The sequence below is a fragment of the Eumetopias jubatus genome, unplaced genomic scaffold (genome assembly GCF_037043125.1).
Source record: "Eumetopias jubatus isolate StellerSeaLion01/CBP00866 unplaced genomic scaffold, mEumJub1_p1.0 scaffold_2, whole genome shotgun sequence".
NCBI lineage: Eukaryota > Metazoa > Chordata > Mammalia > Carnivora > Otariidae > Eumetopias > Eumetopias jubatus.
Window position 1 is genome coordinate 16,785,653 of NW_028274808.1, and position 16,288 is coordinate 16,801,940.

At 38.8% G+C, this 16,288-nt stretch overlaps 1 protein-coding gene across 18 annotated transcripts in view; it reads right to left on the minus strand.

The window, feature by feature from the left end:
• SORBS2 (sorbin and SH3 domain containing 2) overlaps positions 1-16,288 on the minus strand; it is an 89,166-nt gene that overhangs the window by 15,655 nt on the left and 57,223 nt on the right. For 16 of the 18 annotated variants that reach the window (XM_088021383.1, XM_088021378.1, XM_088021376.1 and 13 more), the window contains 5 exons: positions 14,882-14,970; positions 13,486-13,532; positions 8,501-8,615; positions 8,288-8,416; positions 6,048-6,251 (listed from right to left, as the gene is read on the minus strand). In XM_088021383.1, the coding sequence (XP_087877509.1) occupies positions 6,048-6,251; positions 8,288-8,416; positions 8,501-8,615; positions 13,486-13,532; positions 14,882-14,970 (584 nt within the window). Of the gene's footprint in view, positions 1-1,401; positions 2,185-6,047; positions 6,252-8,287; positions 8,417-8,500; positions 8,616-13,485; positions 13,533-14,881; positions 14,971-16,288 lie in introns of all 18 variants that reach the window. The other 2 variants (XM_088021371.1, XM_088021370.1) reach the window with 1 other exon arrangement.

Here is a 16,288-nt window from a genome sequence, read left to right on the forward strand (position 1 = left end):
TATCTAATCGACTCTTACAACTGACTGGAGGGAAAATGAATTATTTAAAACGGAGCAGGGGAAATCGGAGGGGAAGATGAACCATGAGAGACTATGGACTCTGAGAAACAAACTGAAGATTCTAGAGGGGAGGGGGGTGGGGGGATGGGTTAGCCTGGTGATGGGTATTAAAGAGGGCATGTTCTGCATGGAACACTGGGTGTTATACGCAAACAATGAATCATGAATCACACTACATCAAAAACTAATGATGTAATGTATGGTGATTAACATAACATAATAAAATTAAATTAAATTAAAAAAAATAAATAACTGACTTAGAAACATGTTTGACTTTCTGTAATGAATGATCTCTTGTATTCAGTAGCGTGTTTATTTTACGCAAGTACAGGCGTGGCTGGGTTCTTTGTTCAGGTGATCTTTTCTTTCCTGGTTGAGGAACTGAGCCAAGCCTCAGGGTTTTGTGGGTGTCCAGGGGCCTCGTGGGCACTGATCATTATTTAAGCCCAAGAACACCCCGTAGTTTGTCCACGTGCCTCTGTATGTGTTACTGGTAAGGTCATCATAGAAAACTAGGGGATTTTGAAATTAAGATGTTTAAATAGAGGATCCATGGGGGGCAGTGACTTGCATAGTAACATGATATAAAACATTCTTTTTGTTTCATGATTTCGGTATTTGTCAGTAATCACATTTTCTTTTTAGTTTACAGGTGGCATATTTGAGAGATCAAGTTTTGTTTTTGTTTTAAGAAAAAAATTTACAGGCTAAAGATTTAGGGTATTTTCCCTCTTTACTAATTAAAATCATTGCCCAAGATTCTTTCTTTGTAAGATGAAAATGCATTAGTAGTCTTCAGTAGCCACCACCTAGAAGAAATCTCTCTCTTCAGAGAGTTAAAAGGGCATGGAGTACTTTTTTGTTTTCCCGTTCTCTCTCTCTCTCTCTCCTTTTTTTGCAAACTGCCTTTGGAATTGGACCATCTCTGTGTATCCGATTTCCTCATCTCTAAAGTGGGGCTAATAATATAACCCATCTCATTGGGTTATGAAAAGTAAAGATGAAGGGCTCTTCGAATAGTGTTTGATACTCAGTAAGAGCTCAACTATGTAGCTATCATTAATAACAAAAAATCGAGAAGATTATACACTACAGACTATTCTAATATGAATTTATAGTCATAAATAAATAGTGGAATTATATCCTATGTTTACATCGTCTCACTGAAATTTGGTGTGTGTATATCCACTCCTCCACCCCCAACTTATGTAGTGCTTATGTCGCTTAAGAGGAAGCCTTCTCGGGCAATGCTCAAACTGATGTTTGTTAATGTGATTCACTGTACTCTCTAAATAGAGTAAGACCGGTTAGTTCTTCAGTAATTAGGCAAGATTAAAATACCTCATTACTGGCCTTCGCTGCATTGCTGTCTTCCTTAGGGGTCCTAGGGCCTGCGGGGGCGGCTATGGGATACTGTAAGCGCACAGGGTCCCTCTCCTCCTCCTCCTCTTCGAGGTGCAGGCTTGCTGTCGCCTCCGGGCCGTCACAGGCACACCACAGAGCCCCTGGTTCTTGAGATTCTGGCCCTCCTCGGAGGCCTGACGTAAACCCCTCACTCATATTCTCCTCTTCCTCTCCAATGACAGGGAGACTTTTGGGCAAGGGACCCATATTAGTGTGTGCAGAGGCCACGAACTGATCACCTAGGACTTCGGGTACTTCCTTGGGGCCTCCAAAGCCCTTTCCCATTTTTGTCAACTCTGCAGACTTGTTCTGAGTTGTGTTTTGGGGATCCTGCAGTGGTGTTGCCTCAGAAGGCTGGACTGCCGCTGAGGTCACCCCTGAGCGGGGGGCAGGTAGCAGAGAGGAAGCGGACTGGGCAGGTACAGAAGCTGGAGGCAATGAGAGTGGTACTGAGGGCTCCTCCTTAATTTCAAGGATGATTTCCTCTAGGATATTTGGTTTGGCTGGGTCAGCTGATAAGGTTAAAGCACCAAGCTTCTCTAATTCATCCAAGAAGTTGTCCAGAAAAGAAGGTGGCATTGGGGTCGAAGGATTTGCCGGTGGGCACGTGGCTGTCAGGGACGGGCACGTGGCTGTCAGGGACAGCCACCCCTGGGCTGTTTTATCTGAGCCAGGTGAAGCTTTGTGCATGGGAGGAGGGGCTGGTTCACTGGAAGCCAACTTAGAAATGAGCAGGGATTATGGAGTTAAAAAAATAAACCAAGAAAATAATAATAATACATCAAAACACAGAGACAGAGAAATGCAGGAAAGGTATGGTCATACATATAAAAATATTTTATGCTATGGTCTCGACTTGAAGATATTTTGCTGACTTTAAATAAAATCATTAGCATGTTAACTGGAAGGTTATCTGAACACTGAAACTCTCCTAGTATTTGGAAGGGGTCTTAGATGTCAGGATAAGATAAAGCTATTGGAGAGATTACAAGGTCACACAGTGAAACCTTAAGTGATTTTATTAATAGATTAGCTCTTTTAAACTAGCCCTCAGATATTGACTTAGGATGCAGGCCTCTGAAATAATGTTACTGTAAAATGAAAGATTTCAATAATGAAACCTTTCTTATTCCTTGAATTTGTTTAGTGTTCTTTCTTCCTGTAATGTTTGCAAATCTTTTGAACTTCCATAATTTTCTTGCTTATGTTGTTTCTCACTACGTTTGAACTTCCGTAATTTTCTCACTCACATCTATTTTGCAATGTATAATGATGTAAAAATATTATATAGCATAAAATATTTTTACATCATTCTACATTAACACATTCCCAAATGAATAAATTCTGAAAAATATTTTTCAAGAACAGACACTCAGGATCAGAACACAACTTAACTTACGTTCACTTCTACTTCAAAGTTTAAAAAGTCCAGAGTAAATGTTTACATAGAAAGGGAACATATGATTTTAATGGGAGTAAACTTCTGCTAGGACTCCCATTCCTTTATGTAAACCTGTGGAGTATAATTTATGAAACTTAATCTTCTGAAGCAAAAATACTGTGTATCTTAATATTATCACTATATTTTGGATATATTGAACATAACAGAATTTTAGTGGAAATTCCTTAAAAGTAGTTCTAGAAGTGCTGCCTAGGAATATTCTAAGATATTTATCTGTTGTTGCTGAACTAGAAAGAATGCTACATGCTAGACATATGAAGCCCTTGAGAGTCTGGTGGATGGCATTTTATTTTCATTCTCTCCTGGTAGATGGTTTGGGTTTGGAAAGAAAAAAATCTTCAAGGAAGATTTCGGAGATGCGTTTTCTAGTTGGTTGTTTAGGATGAGACTTCACTCATGCACTCAGCACTCTTGGTCCTAGGGCCACTTAACTTTTGACTTCTGTGTCCTATAATAGGAATGGGGCATTAATAGAATTTATTTAGCTATTCTTTTTAAAAAAGGAAATATGATATCCCGTCATCATGGGATGGATAAATGAGGCAAAGTGTCACAAAGCTCATGGGAGCATTCTAGTGGCAGATTTAGGACTAAAAGCTGCCGAGCACCTGATATAGAGCAATACTGTACATGTGGTCTGTTACTAGACAGATAGCCCCTCCTAGCAGGCCTGTCTATGTTCAATCTTTAATAAGACAGAAATTACCTAAGTCTCCTTTGATAGGCTAGAGAAAACTCTCTTATTGGCCAGGTGTTCTATTTTACGCTCTTTGTTATATAACACCCTAAGAGACTTTTCACTTTCAATTTCTCTCATGGTCAGGAATATTATGTGGATGAGGAAGAAAGATCTTTAAGTCCTACTATTGTCACGATTACCACTATCTACTCTCATGGTTACTACCAGCTCCTGTTATCACCGCGGTCCACAATATGCATGTTAACGGGTTCAAAGTGCTTAGTTTTACAATGGACTTGCTTCAGCTAACGGTGATATTAGGTATCTGAGTTACTTATACAACAGAAATATACCTATAATACAAAAATCATATAATTACCTTTTCTCCCTAAAGCATTAGAGTTGGACTCGACTACACTGAAAGCAGAAATAATATCAACTGACATTTGAATCTCCCTTAAAATACAGTATGTTGTGACTTGAGTGTGCCAAGGAGTGCTTCATGAGTCAATGAGTTCCTTCCTCTCTTTGCAAATATCAGTTAGAAACCAGGATGTATAACACTATAGTTCTTTTTTCTGAAAATGATTCAGTTCAATACTACTGAGAAGTTCCCTTCATTAAGCCAGTGATATCATAGAATAGATTACCAGGTAGCATGAAACCATTAAGTATTTTTTTTTCAAATTATAGACATGAGCTTTTCAACATATTTTCTTCCCAGCAGTGAGACTAAAACACTAATTAGTTATTAGTAAAATTTCTCTATTTATAAAATGTAAAATCTGGTGTTCTAAGAAAAAACCTAGGAAACTGAAAATACATTTAAATCATATTCACAATCAAGATTAAAATGCTGTGATCTATAATATTACATTGCCAGAATTAATTAGGATATTATGGAAGAATTTCTTACATGTTAAATAAGGCTTTATAGATACACGCTTATTCTTTCTTATAAAATTTTATTTGAAGGTACGGTCCTTTTGAAATTTAGCTGGTAGTTCTTTTGAGATGACTGAATGCTAATTAAGACAAATATATGGATGGAGAATTCTGATCTTTTCTTTTTATCAGTAGGAACTACTGAAGGAAGGATGTTGATCTCTAAAACTAAGCTCTGGTAGTGAAACAGACATACTAAAGAAACTTCTGGAAAACTTTATAATCAATCAGACAAAATCAGATAGTACCAAACTGTTCTATTATCAAATGATAAAGGATTGAGAGCAATTGCCCTGCAAATGAAACCCAGTCTTCAAAGAGAAGTAAAATAAATAAAATGCCCCTTTAAAAAAAAAATGCTTCTCTTGAGAGAGTAGACTCTTTGATCATTTACCTATGTAAACTCCTTCTAGGCTCACTTTCAAGGAGTAGTTTGGGTCACCGGGGATGCCTTCTTACGTTGGGACATGAAATGACTTCACACTTTGATAACATCTGATAATGATGTCATTCTGCCAACTCTAAATGGTTTATTTTTTTATGTCCCAGCCTTGATCTCAATCAAAATGTTTAATGAATTATGCAAAGCAAAATGTTTAAAATGTTGGGAAGTAGAGTAATTCCTTGGTAATTTAAAGTTTTACACTTGAAAGTTAATGAAGAGAAAGAAATCCCTAAATACCATCCATGAAAAGAACACAACATGTTATAATCCAATAGAAAATTAAGGAAAACTTCACACTGTGAGTAAAGAAAGTAGGAGAATAGCCTTTTCTAATTAACCAGTTCAGGAAGCAAAGTCCCTTTTAGACTACATGTTGAGAAAGATAACGACCTTTAGCTAACAGCTCAAGTGAGACAGTAGATCTGGCACAAAATCATCCTAAACCTAATAAAATAAACTTGAGGACTCCTCATAACCAACGACATTTTCATTCAAACTAGTAAACCAACTGACTTACGGACCTTAATTAAAATTTTTTAATCTCTCTCTTTCTATATTAAAAAACCCCAAGACTTTTATAGAATTTCGTCAACTTAATTACCATGCACTGATGAAATAGACCATTTTGGGATCTATCTATCCACATATACTTATATATACTACTTATATATAATCCATGTAAAAGATGCATCTATAAAAATAAAATCAAGCTTTAGAAAAAAAATCAAGCTTCAGAAAAATTTTCAAAAAGCAGATAAATGTGTATATATACAGGTATATATCATATGGGATTTCATGATACTAATGTTTTCACCCTCAGTATTTTAATTTGAGAATAAAATTATCAAAATCAAGCATTAAACCTTTGTCTTCGCACCCCTCAGGAAAAGAAATTATATTGACTTGACATGGCACGCACACTTAGAAACATAACATATACATTTATGCTTTGCAATAGATATGATGTTCTAGTCTAATGCCTAACGTCACATATTGATGATCTTACTTCAGGCTCCCAAATATTACACCAATGTGCTAGGATGTCTTCTTACCTTATTGGAACTTAAGCTGTGGATTCTATCACTAGAATAGCTGTGGAGGATTGGAGGGTCAGGGTAATCCTCAGCACCTTTGGTTGTATTCTTCTTGACAACTTCCACATAGGAAACAGGGAAGATGCCTTGTCTGCTGGTTCCTGGAATTTTACCCTCATACCAGTTTTGATCAACTCTTTTAAGAAGAGTAACTCTATCTCCCTGTGAGGAATATCAGGAAAATGCGTTATAAATGGAGACGTAATAACAACAACAAAAAAAGAAGTGTAACTGTCAATGTTGTCTAATAAACGATAGTTTTCCATTTGGGAAAAGTTTGATACCTCCGGTTGTGGTTGTTGTTGTTTGTTTTTGCCAGGAAAATACAAAGAAAGTCTCTGAGCTCACACTCCAATTACAGATTATCCACATATATGCAATTTCATCATTCAATCATGACATTAGAATCTCCCCTAGGGATGCCTGGCTAATGGGAACGGGCTTTCACATGTTCGCACTGGTACCGTGTGAAATGACTTGCATCAGTTACTTTAAAAAGGAGAATAGTTTAACAGGGAAAAGCTCACTGACAGTAGCGTTATCCTAGCACTGACGGATTCAAGGGAATGACCTTCTGCAGGAAGAGCTTCAGAAAAGGGCAACTCGGCGAGCTAGTGTGTCTGAAATGGGTTGCCGAAATCAGCCTCCAGAAGGGATGAAGTTGAACAGCACACTGCGTTTCTTCCTCCATCTACATGTGGCAAGTAGCAGCAAAGAGTAAGGCTAGCAGGACGGGGCAGAGACAGTCCCCTCCATAATCCCTAGCTCTGGCCAAGGCTCACCTCCACCTGCTCCGCTTCAAGATGCTGTAGCAACACTGTCCATTCTAACTGGTTGGCAGCCACACCACAGTGGTCATTAAATATTTTTACAGAACCCCTGGCTTTAGCAATAATAGAACTTTCTACGGTCACCATTCCTGCCACCAGCAGCAATCGGGCCAATGCCACAAAACCCAGCTTAAATTTCAACTCGAAACCACGTGTGGCCCTGAAATAAATAGGGCAAAACGTGGTTTAAATGGCAGCATCCGCATCCAGCAGGTGGTATGGAAGCCTGGGCTGCTGATGGGGCCCCAGAGGGGGACAGAGTCAAAGCTTCCGTGCAGTAGGGAGGCCTCCTTTGGGGGCACTCAAAGTGCAAGTCTTCCTAGCGCCTGTCCCACACCGCCACTGTGCAGAACATACTGAAGAAAAGGAAATCTCCCTACTCTTAAAATCTGTACTGATTTTCTCAGTAACATGCCCCTGTTGCTAGGCTGTTGCTGGAGCTATAAATCGCATCGGCAGAAGCTTCTCTTTTACTAGGAAACAGTAGCCGGTTTGGTTCATGGAAAGCTGTGTTGCAGCTTGGAGGGTGGACAAGAATCGGTTGATGATGCAGAACCAGGGCAAAGAAGGGAGAACGAGATGAGGTTCTGCCAGGATATGAACAGTGGGACTTCCCTTCCTTGCTCCCGGCTGAGGACTTGCGCCATGGGCAAAGAGGTTCGAGAACCACCCAGCGTGTGACTTTCTAGCCCATGCTCTGTGCAGACCTGTGGTTGCCTCAAACAAATGAACATGATGGCTTAGCACAGAATGACAGTTGTTCATTTGCTCTTTCTTCACTGTGTAAAGTTGCAAGTCAAAAGGAGCTCTTTCTGATATACTGGAATTGGATAGGTTGCTAGTGAAATTTGGGTCAGTCAAGAGGCCCAGAGGGGGCTGATCAAGGGAACAGCACTGCACAAAGGACTCCTCAAAAAGGCTCTGGACCGAGAAGTATCTGCATTACGTGAGGACTATTCCTTGATTCCGAGCTAAAATTAAATGTTGGAACATTATTATTTTTTTAAATTTGAATAATAAGGCAGGAGGACAACAAAATTTTGAGGTGCATGAAAGTGCTTTTCCTTTTGATGTTTCCATATATAGAGCTGCAGGAGATTCAGCTCGAGGCGCCCCTAGGAGAGGATCTGGAGCCTGTCATGCTAAGCCTGGGAGGGAATGTCTCTCAGAAGCTTTGTGTCCCTTAGGGGACCTCATCTGGAAGGACACGGGAGCGGTGGGTAACAGCGCCTCAGGGCAGCCCTTATTAAGAGTCCTTTGTAGCACGTGGGGGAAACACAAAAATTGTCTAAGAAAAAGGTAACCTATTTTAGTTTTGAAAATATATAGCCTTTCAAAATGCACTGTTGAAGAAAACAGCCAGGGTACCTTTCTCAGTGATAGCTCCACATTTGTGTCAGCATTGAAATTATATTTGGCCATAGCTTGTCCGATTTCTCCAGGCTGGGCTGGGGGGGGTGGTCTTGCGGGCTGTGCTTTTTCAGGAGGTATGAGTTTCTACGAAGGAAAAGAGTTATTTATTCTTGATCTGTGGTGGCTTGGGAAGCAACGACCACGGAAGAGGGAAAGGAAAGGACTTACCTCGACGTATGAGATTGGAAAAATGCCCACTCTCCCGTGGTGCTCTCCCTCATACCAATTTTGATCTATTTTCCTGAGGATGTAGACAGTATCTCCTTTCTTAAATGACAGCTCCCTGGAAGAGACATGTTTCGGTGGGTCTTTCCCTGACGTAGAGCAATTACTCTTAAGATCAACACTCTCACTTGATCTGCATTTGGCTGAGAAATATACTGTCCATATTAAATAATCTTTCTGGAGCCCAGTTACATAAGGATTTTCCTTGCAAACTCTTAGAATTCACTGATCACCTTATAACATCAGAAGTGATTTCAAAAAAGACCAAGTATAAACATCACATTTGATATAAATCACGGGCAGATGCATATGAAATTTAAAGGCAGGGGCATGCAATTGCTGTGTAATCGTGAGTGTATAGTGGAGGAGTGGTGAAGCTTGGCATGATGGCAGATGAGTTCTGCACTGATTTTGTTTGTCCTGAAGCTGGTTAGCTAGTTGGCCAGATACTTGACTTCTCTTTCTGTCTCCTTTTGATGTGCTAAACCTTACAATAAGGAAAATAAATATTTAGCTTTAGCACAGAGGAGCTATCACCAGAAAAATTGTTATTTATGGGTCCTTGAAGCTGGTTGTCAGGAATTTAAGTGGAATGTCTTGATAAGGAATGTATTTTGTATAAAGAAAAAGATCCTTTATTCTTCAGTGAAGCACAGAGATAAACATGTTTTAGGTGTAAAGACATGCACAAATTGTTGCCTTCTTTACACCTTTTAAAAAAAGATTTATTTATTTATTTGAGAGCGAGCGAGAGAGAGAGAGAGAGAGCGCGTGCACATGAGTAGGGGGAGAGGGGAGGAGAGGCAGACTCTCCACTGAGCACCAGAGCCTGGATGTGGGGCTCAATCCCAGGGCCCTGAGATTATCAACTGACTGAGCCACCCAGGCACCTCTAGATCTTTTTCTTTTTTAAAAAATTTTATTTATTTGGGAGAGAGAGAGAGCACAAGCAGGGGGGAGAGGCAGTGGGAGAGGGAGAAGCAGGTTCTCCACTGAGCAGGGAGCCCGACGCAGGACTCGATCCCAGGACCCTGGGACCATGACCTGAGCCGAAGGCAGACGCTTAACCGACTAAGCCACCCAGGCACCCTTTGTTTTTAAAAAATAAAAATATTTTTTCTTTTTTTAAATTTTTTATTGTTATGTTAATCACCATACATTACATCATTAGTTCTTAAAAATATTTTTGAGACACTAACTATGCTTTTCCATCTGGGCTATTTAAAAGAAGAAGCTTATTTACCTGCTTCTCTCCTAAGCAGGTAAATGTGGATATGTAATTTCAAGTTCTAAAGACATTCCTTATTTTGGATAATTCACACCTACCTGTTCATCCTCACTGCATCTGTTTTTCATGGCTTCGTTATCCAGGGAAATGTCTCTGTTTGTTGTTTGCCTCCCTAATTATGTTTTGTTGGAGGACACTCATTTCCTATCTTTTCCCAAGAGCCCCACTTTCCTAGACATCTGCCTTCCCACTCCTGAATCTTCTGCATCGTTTCATTCAGAATCTGGATTTGGGTCGTTTATTTGTGCGGAACAGATAATGAAGAGACAGGTGGATATCAGATGTAGAATAGTTCTCATCGATTAAAAGAATTAATTGGAAGAAAAGCTGTTGCATATTAAAATGATCGAGCAATTAGAAGTGCTAAAAAAGTCACATTGAAAGTGCATTAAATTGCCGGTAACCGCAAGAGACAAAGGAGACTCACAGAGCCTTACATTCAAATACAGTACACTTCCCTCTTTTATTCAAGTGCCTGATGTAGAAAACAAAAAGCAAAATATTTAATGTTTATAGTCTAACAGCTTTATTAGCACCAGGTGTGTTTTGTTTCTGGAAAGGAGACTAGGAAGCTTAGCTTTTTGTTTTTAAATGTCAGTTAGAGAAAACTTTTTCTTTTCAATATGAGAAGAAATCTTTTCTATTTTTAAAGGCTTGTATTTAAAATTCTGAAGGCTTCTAGATAAAGGACAGAAATCTCACTTATCAGTTTTCAAAATTGTGTCCCTCTCATCTCAGACCTAGATTTTTTGAGCCCCATAATGTTAAAGCTTGCTTCCTCCCTCCCCTAAATCTTTTGAATAGTGGCCATTGATAACCTTTGGAAATGACGGTGTATCTCTTTTTCCTTTTTAACAATTGAGACATCACATTGGGTGAGTTACTGAGCTGTATTTTTGTAAATTAAACTTTTTGCAGTAGGTAAAGAAAAACAGCTTTTAAAAGAGAATGACTACATCAAAAACCAATGATGTAATGTATGGTGATTAACATAACATAATAAAATTAAATTAAAAAAACATTTATTTAAAACAGATACATCTATCTGTCTCTTGATAAGATGTTAGGCACGAAAAGCACTCACATCTAGCTATTAATTAAGAGCACTTCTGGGACATTCAGTGCTTCTGGGTGTGTGAGCCTTTTAAAGCTGTGTGAGTCATCCATAACCTCGACTTTTGTGTCAAATAGGGTAACTACACCGGGGCTGCTCTTTACATTTTCTGAGAATGGAACGAGAGGAATATGATTAAGCTGCAATCAGACCAGTTTACTTATGGTATGTGGGAAACATTTTTTCTTTCTTTTACAAAAAATATGGGATAGCTTCCATGGGTGATTATTGGATCGACTTCTCTGAAGTCTTACGCAATTAGATTTTGTGGGTCTAGGAAGATTTTCGTGAAAGGTGGGGGTGGTGCTGACAACCGTTCAAAAAGGCTTTGCCATTTACAAGCCTTGAACCTTTGCTAACTCAGAGCTTTTGCAATGGAGACATTGCCTTGGAGGATGGCATAAGGCTCGGCACTTGGAGCAAACAAAACTCAGCAACAGAATTAACACCCCAAACACTTTCCTCAGCACTGCACATCATCTTTCTCCCAAAGCTTGTTTTTTATTAAGCTTTCTTAGAAAGCTGTGGGCCCTGAGTTATATACCGTGTGTTATATGCCCTGTCACTCCTTAGGGTTTCATACATTTAAAAAAAGCTTTTGATTGCTTGTCACAAGGAAGAAATGACATTTACATGTTCTATATCATTATTTTGTAAAATCGGCATGCATCATACAAATCGTCACACCATATCCAAAGAGCAGTAATAGGGACTAGAGTATAGTAGAAACAAAGCAGATGTTATTTATCTCATCCAAAAAAAAAAAAAAGATGGGTAAGCTTTTCTTCAGGATTTTTTTAAACACTAGATTTAAGCCATCTTAATTTCTAAGAAGCATTTTCCTATTTAGTTCATTCACCATCTCAGCAGCATTACCAAATTCTGAGTGATTTTATTTTTGTATGTCTTATGGCAGAGACAGTTTCTAGAACTATTAATTGATTAATATAATATTAGCTAATATACATTTTTATGAACAAAATATTTTGTTATTATATATGTTCAGTCTAAACAACACGGGATAATTTAATGCCAATATACAATGATTTCAATATCTTGAATTCTAATGGAGATCAAAGTTTCTTAAATCAGGTCTATACCCATGGGCCAAGCAGATCTGGAAGACTCCCTCCTATTTAAGCCTCTTTATGTGCTAGTACTAGCCTTTCTTAACCACATGCCTACCTGATGAACAAGTTCTTAAAGTACAAAAGGTAAAAAAAAAAAAAATACTGCAACATAGGAATATGAAAACACCAACGTCAAAAGACCATAGGAGAGAATTTTGCTCAGAATCTCAAAGTTAAAGTGTTAAGACATGGAGATTTGACTATGGGAATCTTTGTACACAGTTCTACTCTTCTACCCCACAAACTACCCTGGATTTAGTTGGATAGATAAATGTTATCAAATTCTCTCAGTTAGTGTTAATTACACCCCAGCACTTTACTTTTATTTCATTCTTGACATGAAAATTCTAGAAACAAAGATTCTTTTTTTTTTTTTTGGCATTCAGCATTTATTCAGTACATTGAGAAATAGTTTTCAAAGGATAAACAGCAAAGCCTAGCCCTCTAGAGCAGTGACCCATCCTGGAAGCCTCAGGCCCCACGGACACTTGCAGTTAGTGATAGAATAGAAGTCCGTGAACTATTCATGAAATTTCAAGTCCTAATGGTAACTGTACATTACTATTATTTTTTAAAAAATAACACAGGACAACTAGAGCAACAAACTTATTTGTCTTGAATTAGATTAAGTGAAAAAACCATTTGCATTCTCATGCTAACTGAAGGCTTTGACAATATTTTTTAAACAAATTTTAGTTAACTATTTTTATATTTTACAAAAATATTTATTGTTTTAATAACAATAAGGGGAACAATTACTCTTTACTTAATTAGCTATTACTTGTTGAAATAATTTGAAAAGCCGTATGACCTTGGGCAAGCTGGTTAACTTTTTTTTCTTTAAATTTTTTATTGTTATGTTAATCACCATACGTTACATCATTAGTTTTTGATGTAGTGTTCCATGATTCATTGTTTGTGCATAACACCCAGTGCTCCAGGCAGAACGTACCCTCTTTAATACCCATCACCAGGCTAACCCATCCCCCCACCCCCTCCCCTCTAGAACCCTCAGTTGGTTTCTCAGAGTCCACAGTCTCTCATGGTTCTTCTCCCCCTCCGATTTCCCCCCTTCATTCTTCCCCTCTTGCTATCTTCTTTTTTTTTTTAGAAACAAAGATTCTTAATACCACTTTGTTTTCCCATCCTTTTGAACTCATGGTGCTCTAACACGTTTAAAGTCATTTAAAACTTAATGTTTCTCAACTAAACTTCAAATGAAAATAATATTAACCCTATCGCAGTTAATTGTGAAGGAAACACTAATTACAGCCGATTACTGAATTGGGACTTAGACCTTATTTATAATACACCTCATTGCAATATTTACCTCTTAAATATTACTGAAGTATTTAAAGCCACCCTAAGACGTATAATGAACAGTTATATTACTTACTTAGATGTCTGAGCTTTAAAATCATAAACAGCTTTTGCAGGCAATTTCTGAAAGGGAAGGTAAACAATTAGCACTAACTTACAATTTGGATTTTTTTTTCAAGAAAGCAATTTCATGTGAATTAAAGGGAAATGAAAGCACAAAGAATGATGAAACATATAACGTAAATCCTCTGTGCAATTTATAAATCAACCAATTAGCCCTTCATTTGGGTATTTAAGCGATAACAGGATGTAGTAGATGACTTTTTCATCATAACCACTGGATATCATATTTCGTCTCAGAAACTAAGGAAGATGAATGCTGGACTAGGGTTCTGCCGAGGGTTCTGTCCCAGGTATAAATCTGACTTCTCCTGGGATAACTGCAGAAGGTTAGTTGCTCTAGGTTCTATGTATTGACATAACCCCTATGGAATCATAATAAAAAGACTGGGAAAAGCCATGAAGGAAACCATCACCCTTTTTACTAAACAATTATCAACATAGTAGCAAAGAAATATTAGCCCAGTTATCACTGGGAGGCTAGTTAGTGGCCCAAAGCATAGGTTTGGTCATCTTGCATTCCCTGGAGGGCTCGGGAACTCTTAAGCACATAGTAAACCAGCCTTTTGGTCATGATAAGATGTGACACACACTGTCCTTCCATCACCTGCACCCCACAGCTAGCCACCCCAGCTCTTCCTTCTCCGCTTCACGGTCATCCCCTCACCCCACTCTCTTTCCTCGTGATTCTGTGAACTGTAGGCAACCTGGGACATTCCTGACTTCTTTGCGGGTCCCACAGGTGCGAGACTATAGGAGACGCCTGTAGCGGTTCTCCTGAAATGGCTACCAGTCCAACACTCGCTTTCAGCTGCCATCAAACAGCTCCAAGGTAGCACGCACCAGATCTCCGACCGTGAGCCGGAGTCGTGGACAAAGAGCTAGTTGGTAGGTGGTTCCTAGGAGCAGGGATTTTTCAGAGATGTTCTCCAATAAAAGCAGGCCAGCAAAAATCATTTATGTCGAATTTGTATGGATTTGCTACACAGATAACCTAGGGCTCTCCCCTGCATCAGTGGGGGAAATTTGCACAGGGAAATCTCCTTCCTCTGTGGGGCAACCCAGCTCAAGACTGGCAGGACACCCCTGTTAATTCATAGGTACCAGGTCAAGACTCCGAGAGGCCTCGCTGCTGAAACTGGGCTGCAGCTGGGGGAGATGTGCAGCTAGGGTCGGAGTGCGTCCTGCTTGGAGTCCTTTGCTCAGGCTCCAGGGAAACTTTCTAGTTTCTCTCTTGTCATTTTCATGTTCTTAATCTGGGTTCTTTACTGGTTTGGGACATCACTTCGGCTGACAAGTGCTTTGCCAAATACGCTGCAGAAAAAAGGCTCAAGCAGCACTAAACACACTACCTCTTTTTCCGGAGTCCCTCTTCTTTCCCGCGGTGCACTTCTCCCCAGGTCCGTCATGGCGGAGGCGTAACTTCTAGGGCACTCGTGGTCTGCGGGAGAGGACGGGGTCGGAGTGAGTATCCACTTAGTTAGAAGCTGACCCTTTTAGTCATTTCCCCTGGTGGCAACTATTTTCTCCTTCAGATTTAGAGAGACACCACAATGGACGACATGGGTATAAAACTCAAAGTTCATTACAAAGTTGCGAGAGAAGACACAGAGCCAGCGCATTTCAGAAGGGAAAAATATCCAAGGTGGCAGAAGTGGTCTAGTCACAAATATAATTGTCACATTGCTGGTGTAGTTATGCTGCAGCACCCGGTGTAGACAATTCATGGTCGCGGGGATTTCTCATCTCAAAGATTTAATACTTTCTAATTCCTTTTGCCTCCAATTTATAATTACTCTATAGGGCCTAGAGAAGATGGACAATTTGAAAATAGCAACAGTTTACAAAAACTAAAACATTTTGTGGAACAATTGGAGAATGCAGTAATGAAACAGAGGAAAAAAAGAAAGTATGGTGATGGCAGAACTATGGGTGTGTCCATCCCCCCACCCCTTCTTGCTGCTCCCGCTTCATTAGTGAGTCTTAAGATGTCATTTGAAGGCTTAAAAGGCCTCTATCTTTTGCCTTCCCTTTTGCTCAGCTACCTTATCAGAAAGTATATATTTATTCCAAGAAACAAAGGGATTAAAAATTCTCTAAATAGAGAGTACCACATTGTTTGCCAAACTGCTTATGAAATAATTGAATTGTTTCTGTTCACCTTAAAACAAAGTATAAATAATTATATTACAAAATTATGATTACAAGTATCTCTTAATGGTCTCCTCCTTTACACATTTATACATGGAAATGTAACTAGAGGCTACAAATAGCCCAGTAATCTCTGTTATAGAATTCTACCAGTATAACTGGGTCAAAATTAATAAATTCTTTCTCTTAGCCTTTAATAAAGCTAGTTATACTGGTTAACAAGAAGCATTAAAAAGAAAATAAATACCGCTATAAAGGAATTTAAAATGCCAATTCATAAAAAGAAAACATTGTTTGAAGATTTTGACTGCTTTGACTATAAGGAAGAATTGTTTACTTAACAGCAGGTGGGATATCAGTTGTGCGACAACATATAAGGATAAATGTCTATCAGTTGTGAATTCCAAAGTCTTTAGGTTTGGTAAGGTAGCATGGCCACAAATATTTCAGGTAAAACGTAATCAGTTATTTTTAAGAATGAGAGAGGATTATGTGCCATATATTTTCCATTTTAAATGCATATACTTTTATGATCATAGGGCTCTCATACTGGTCATTAACTTGTAAATTACTTTTGCTAATCCTTGGAATATAACCTATTTTTCAAC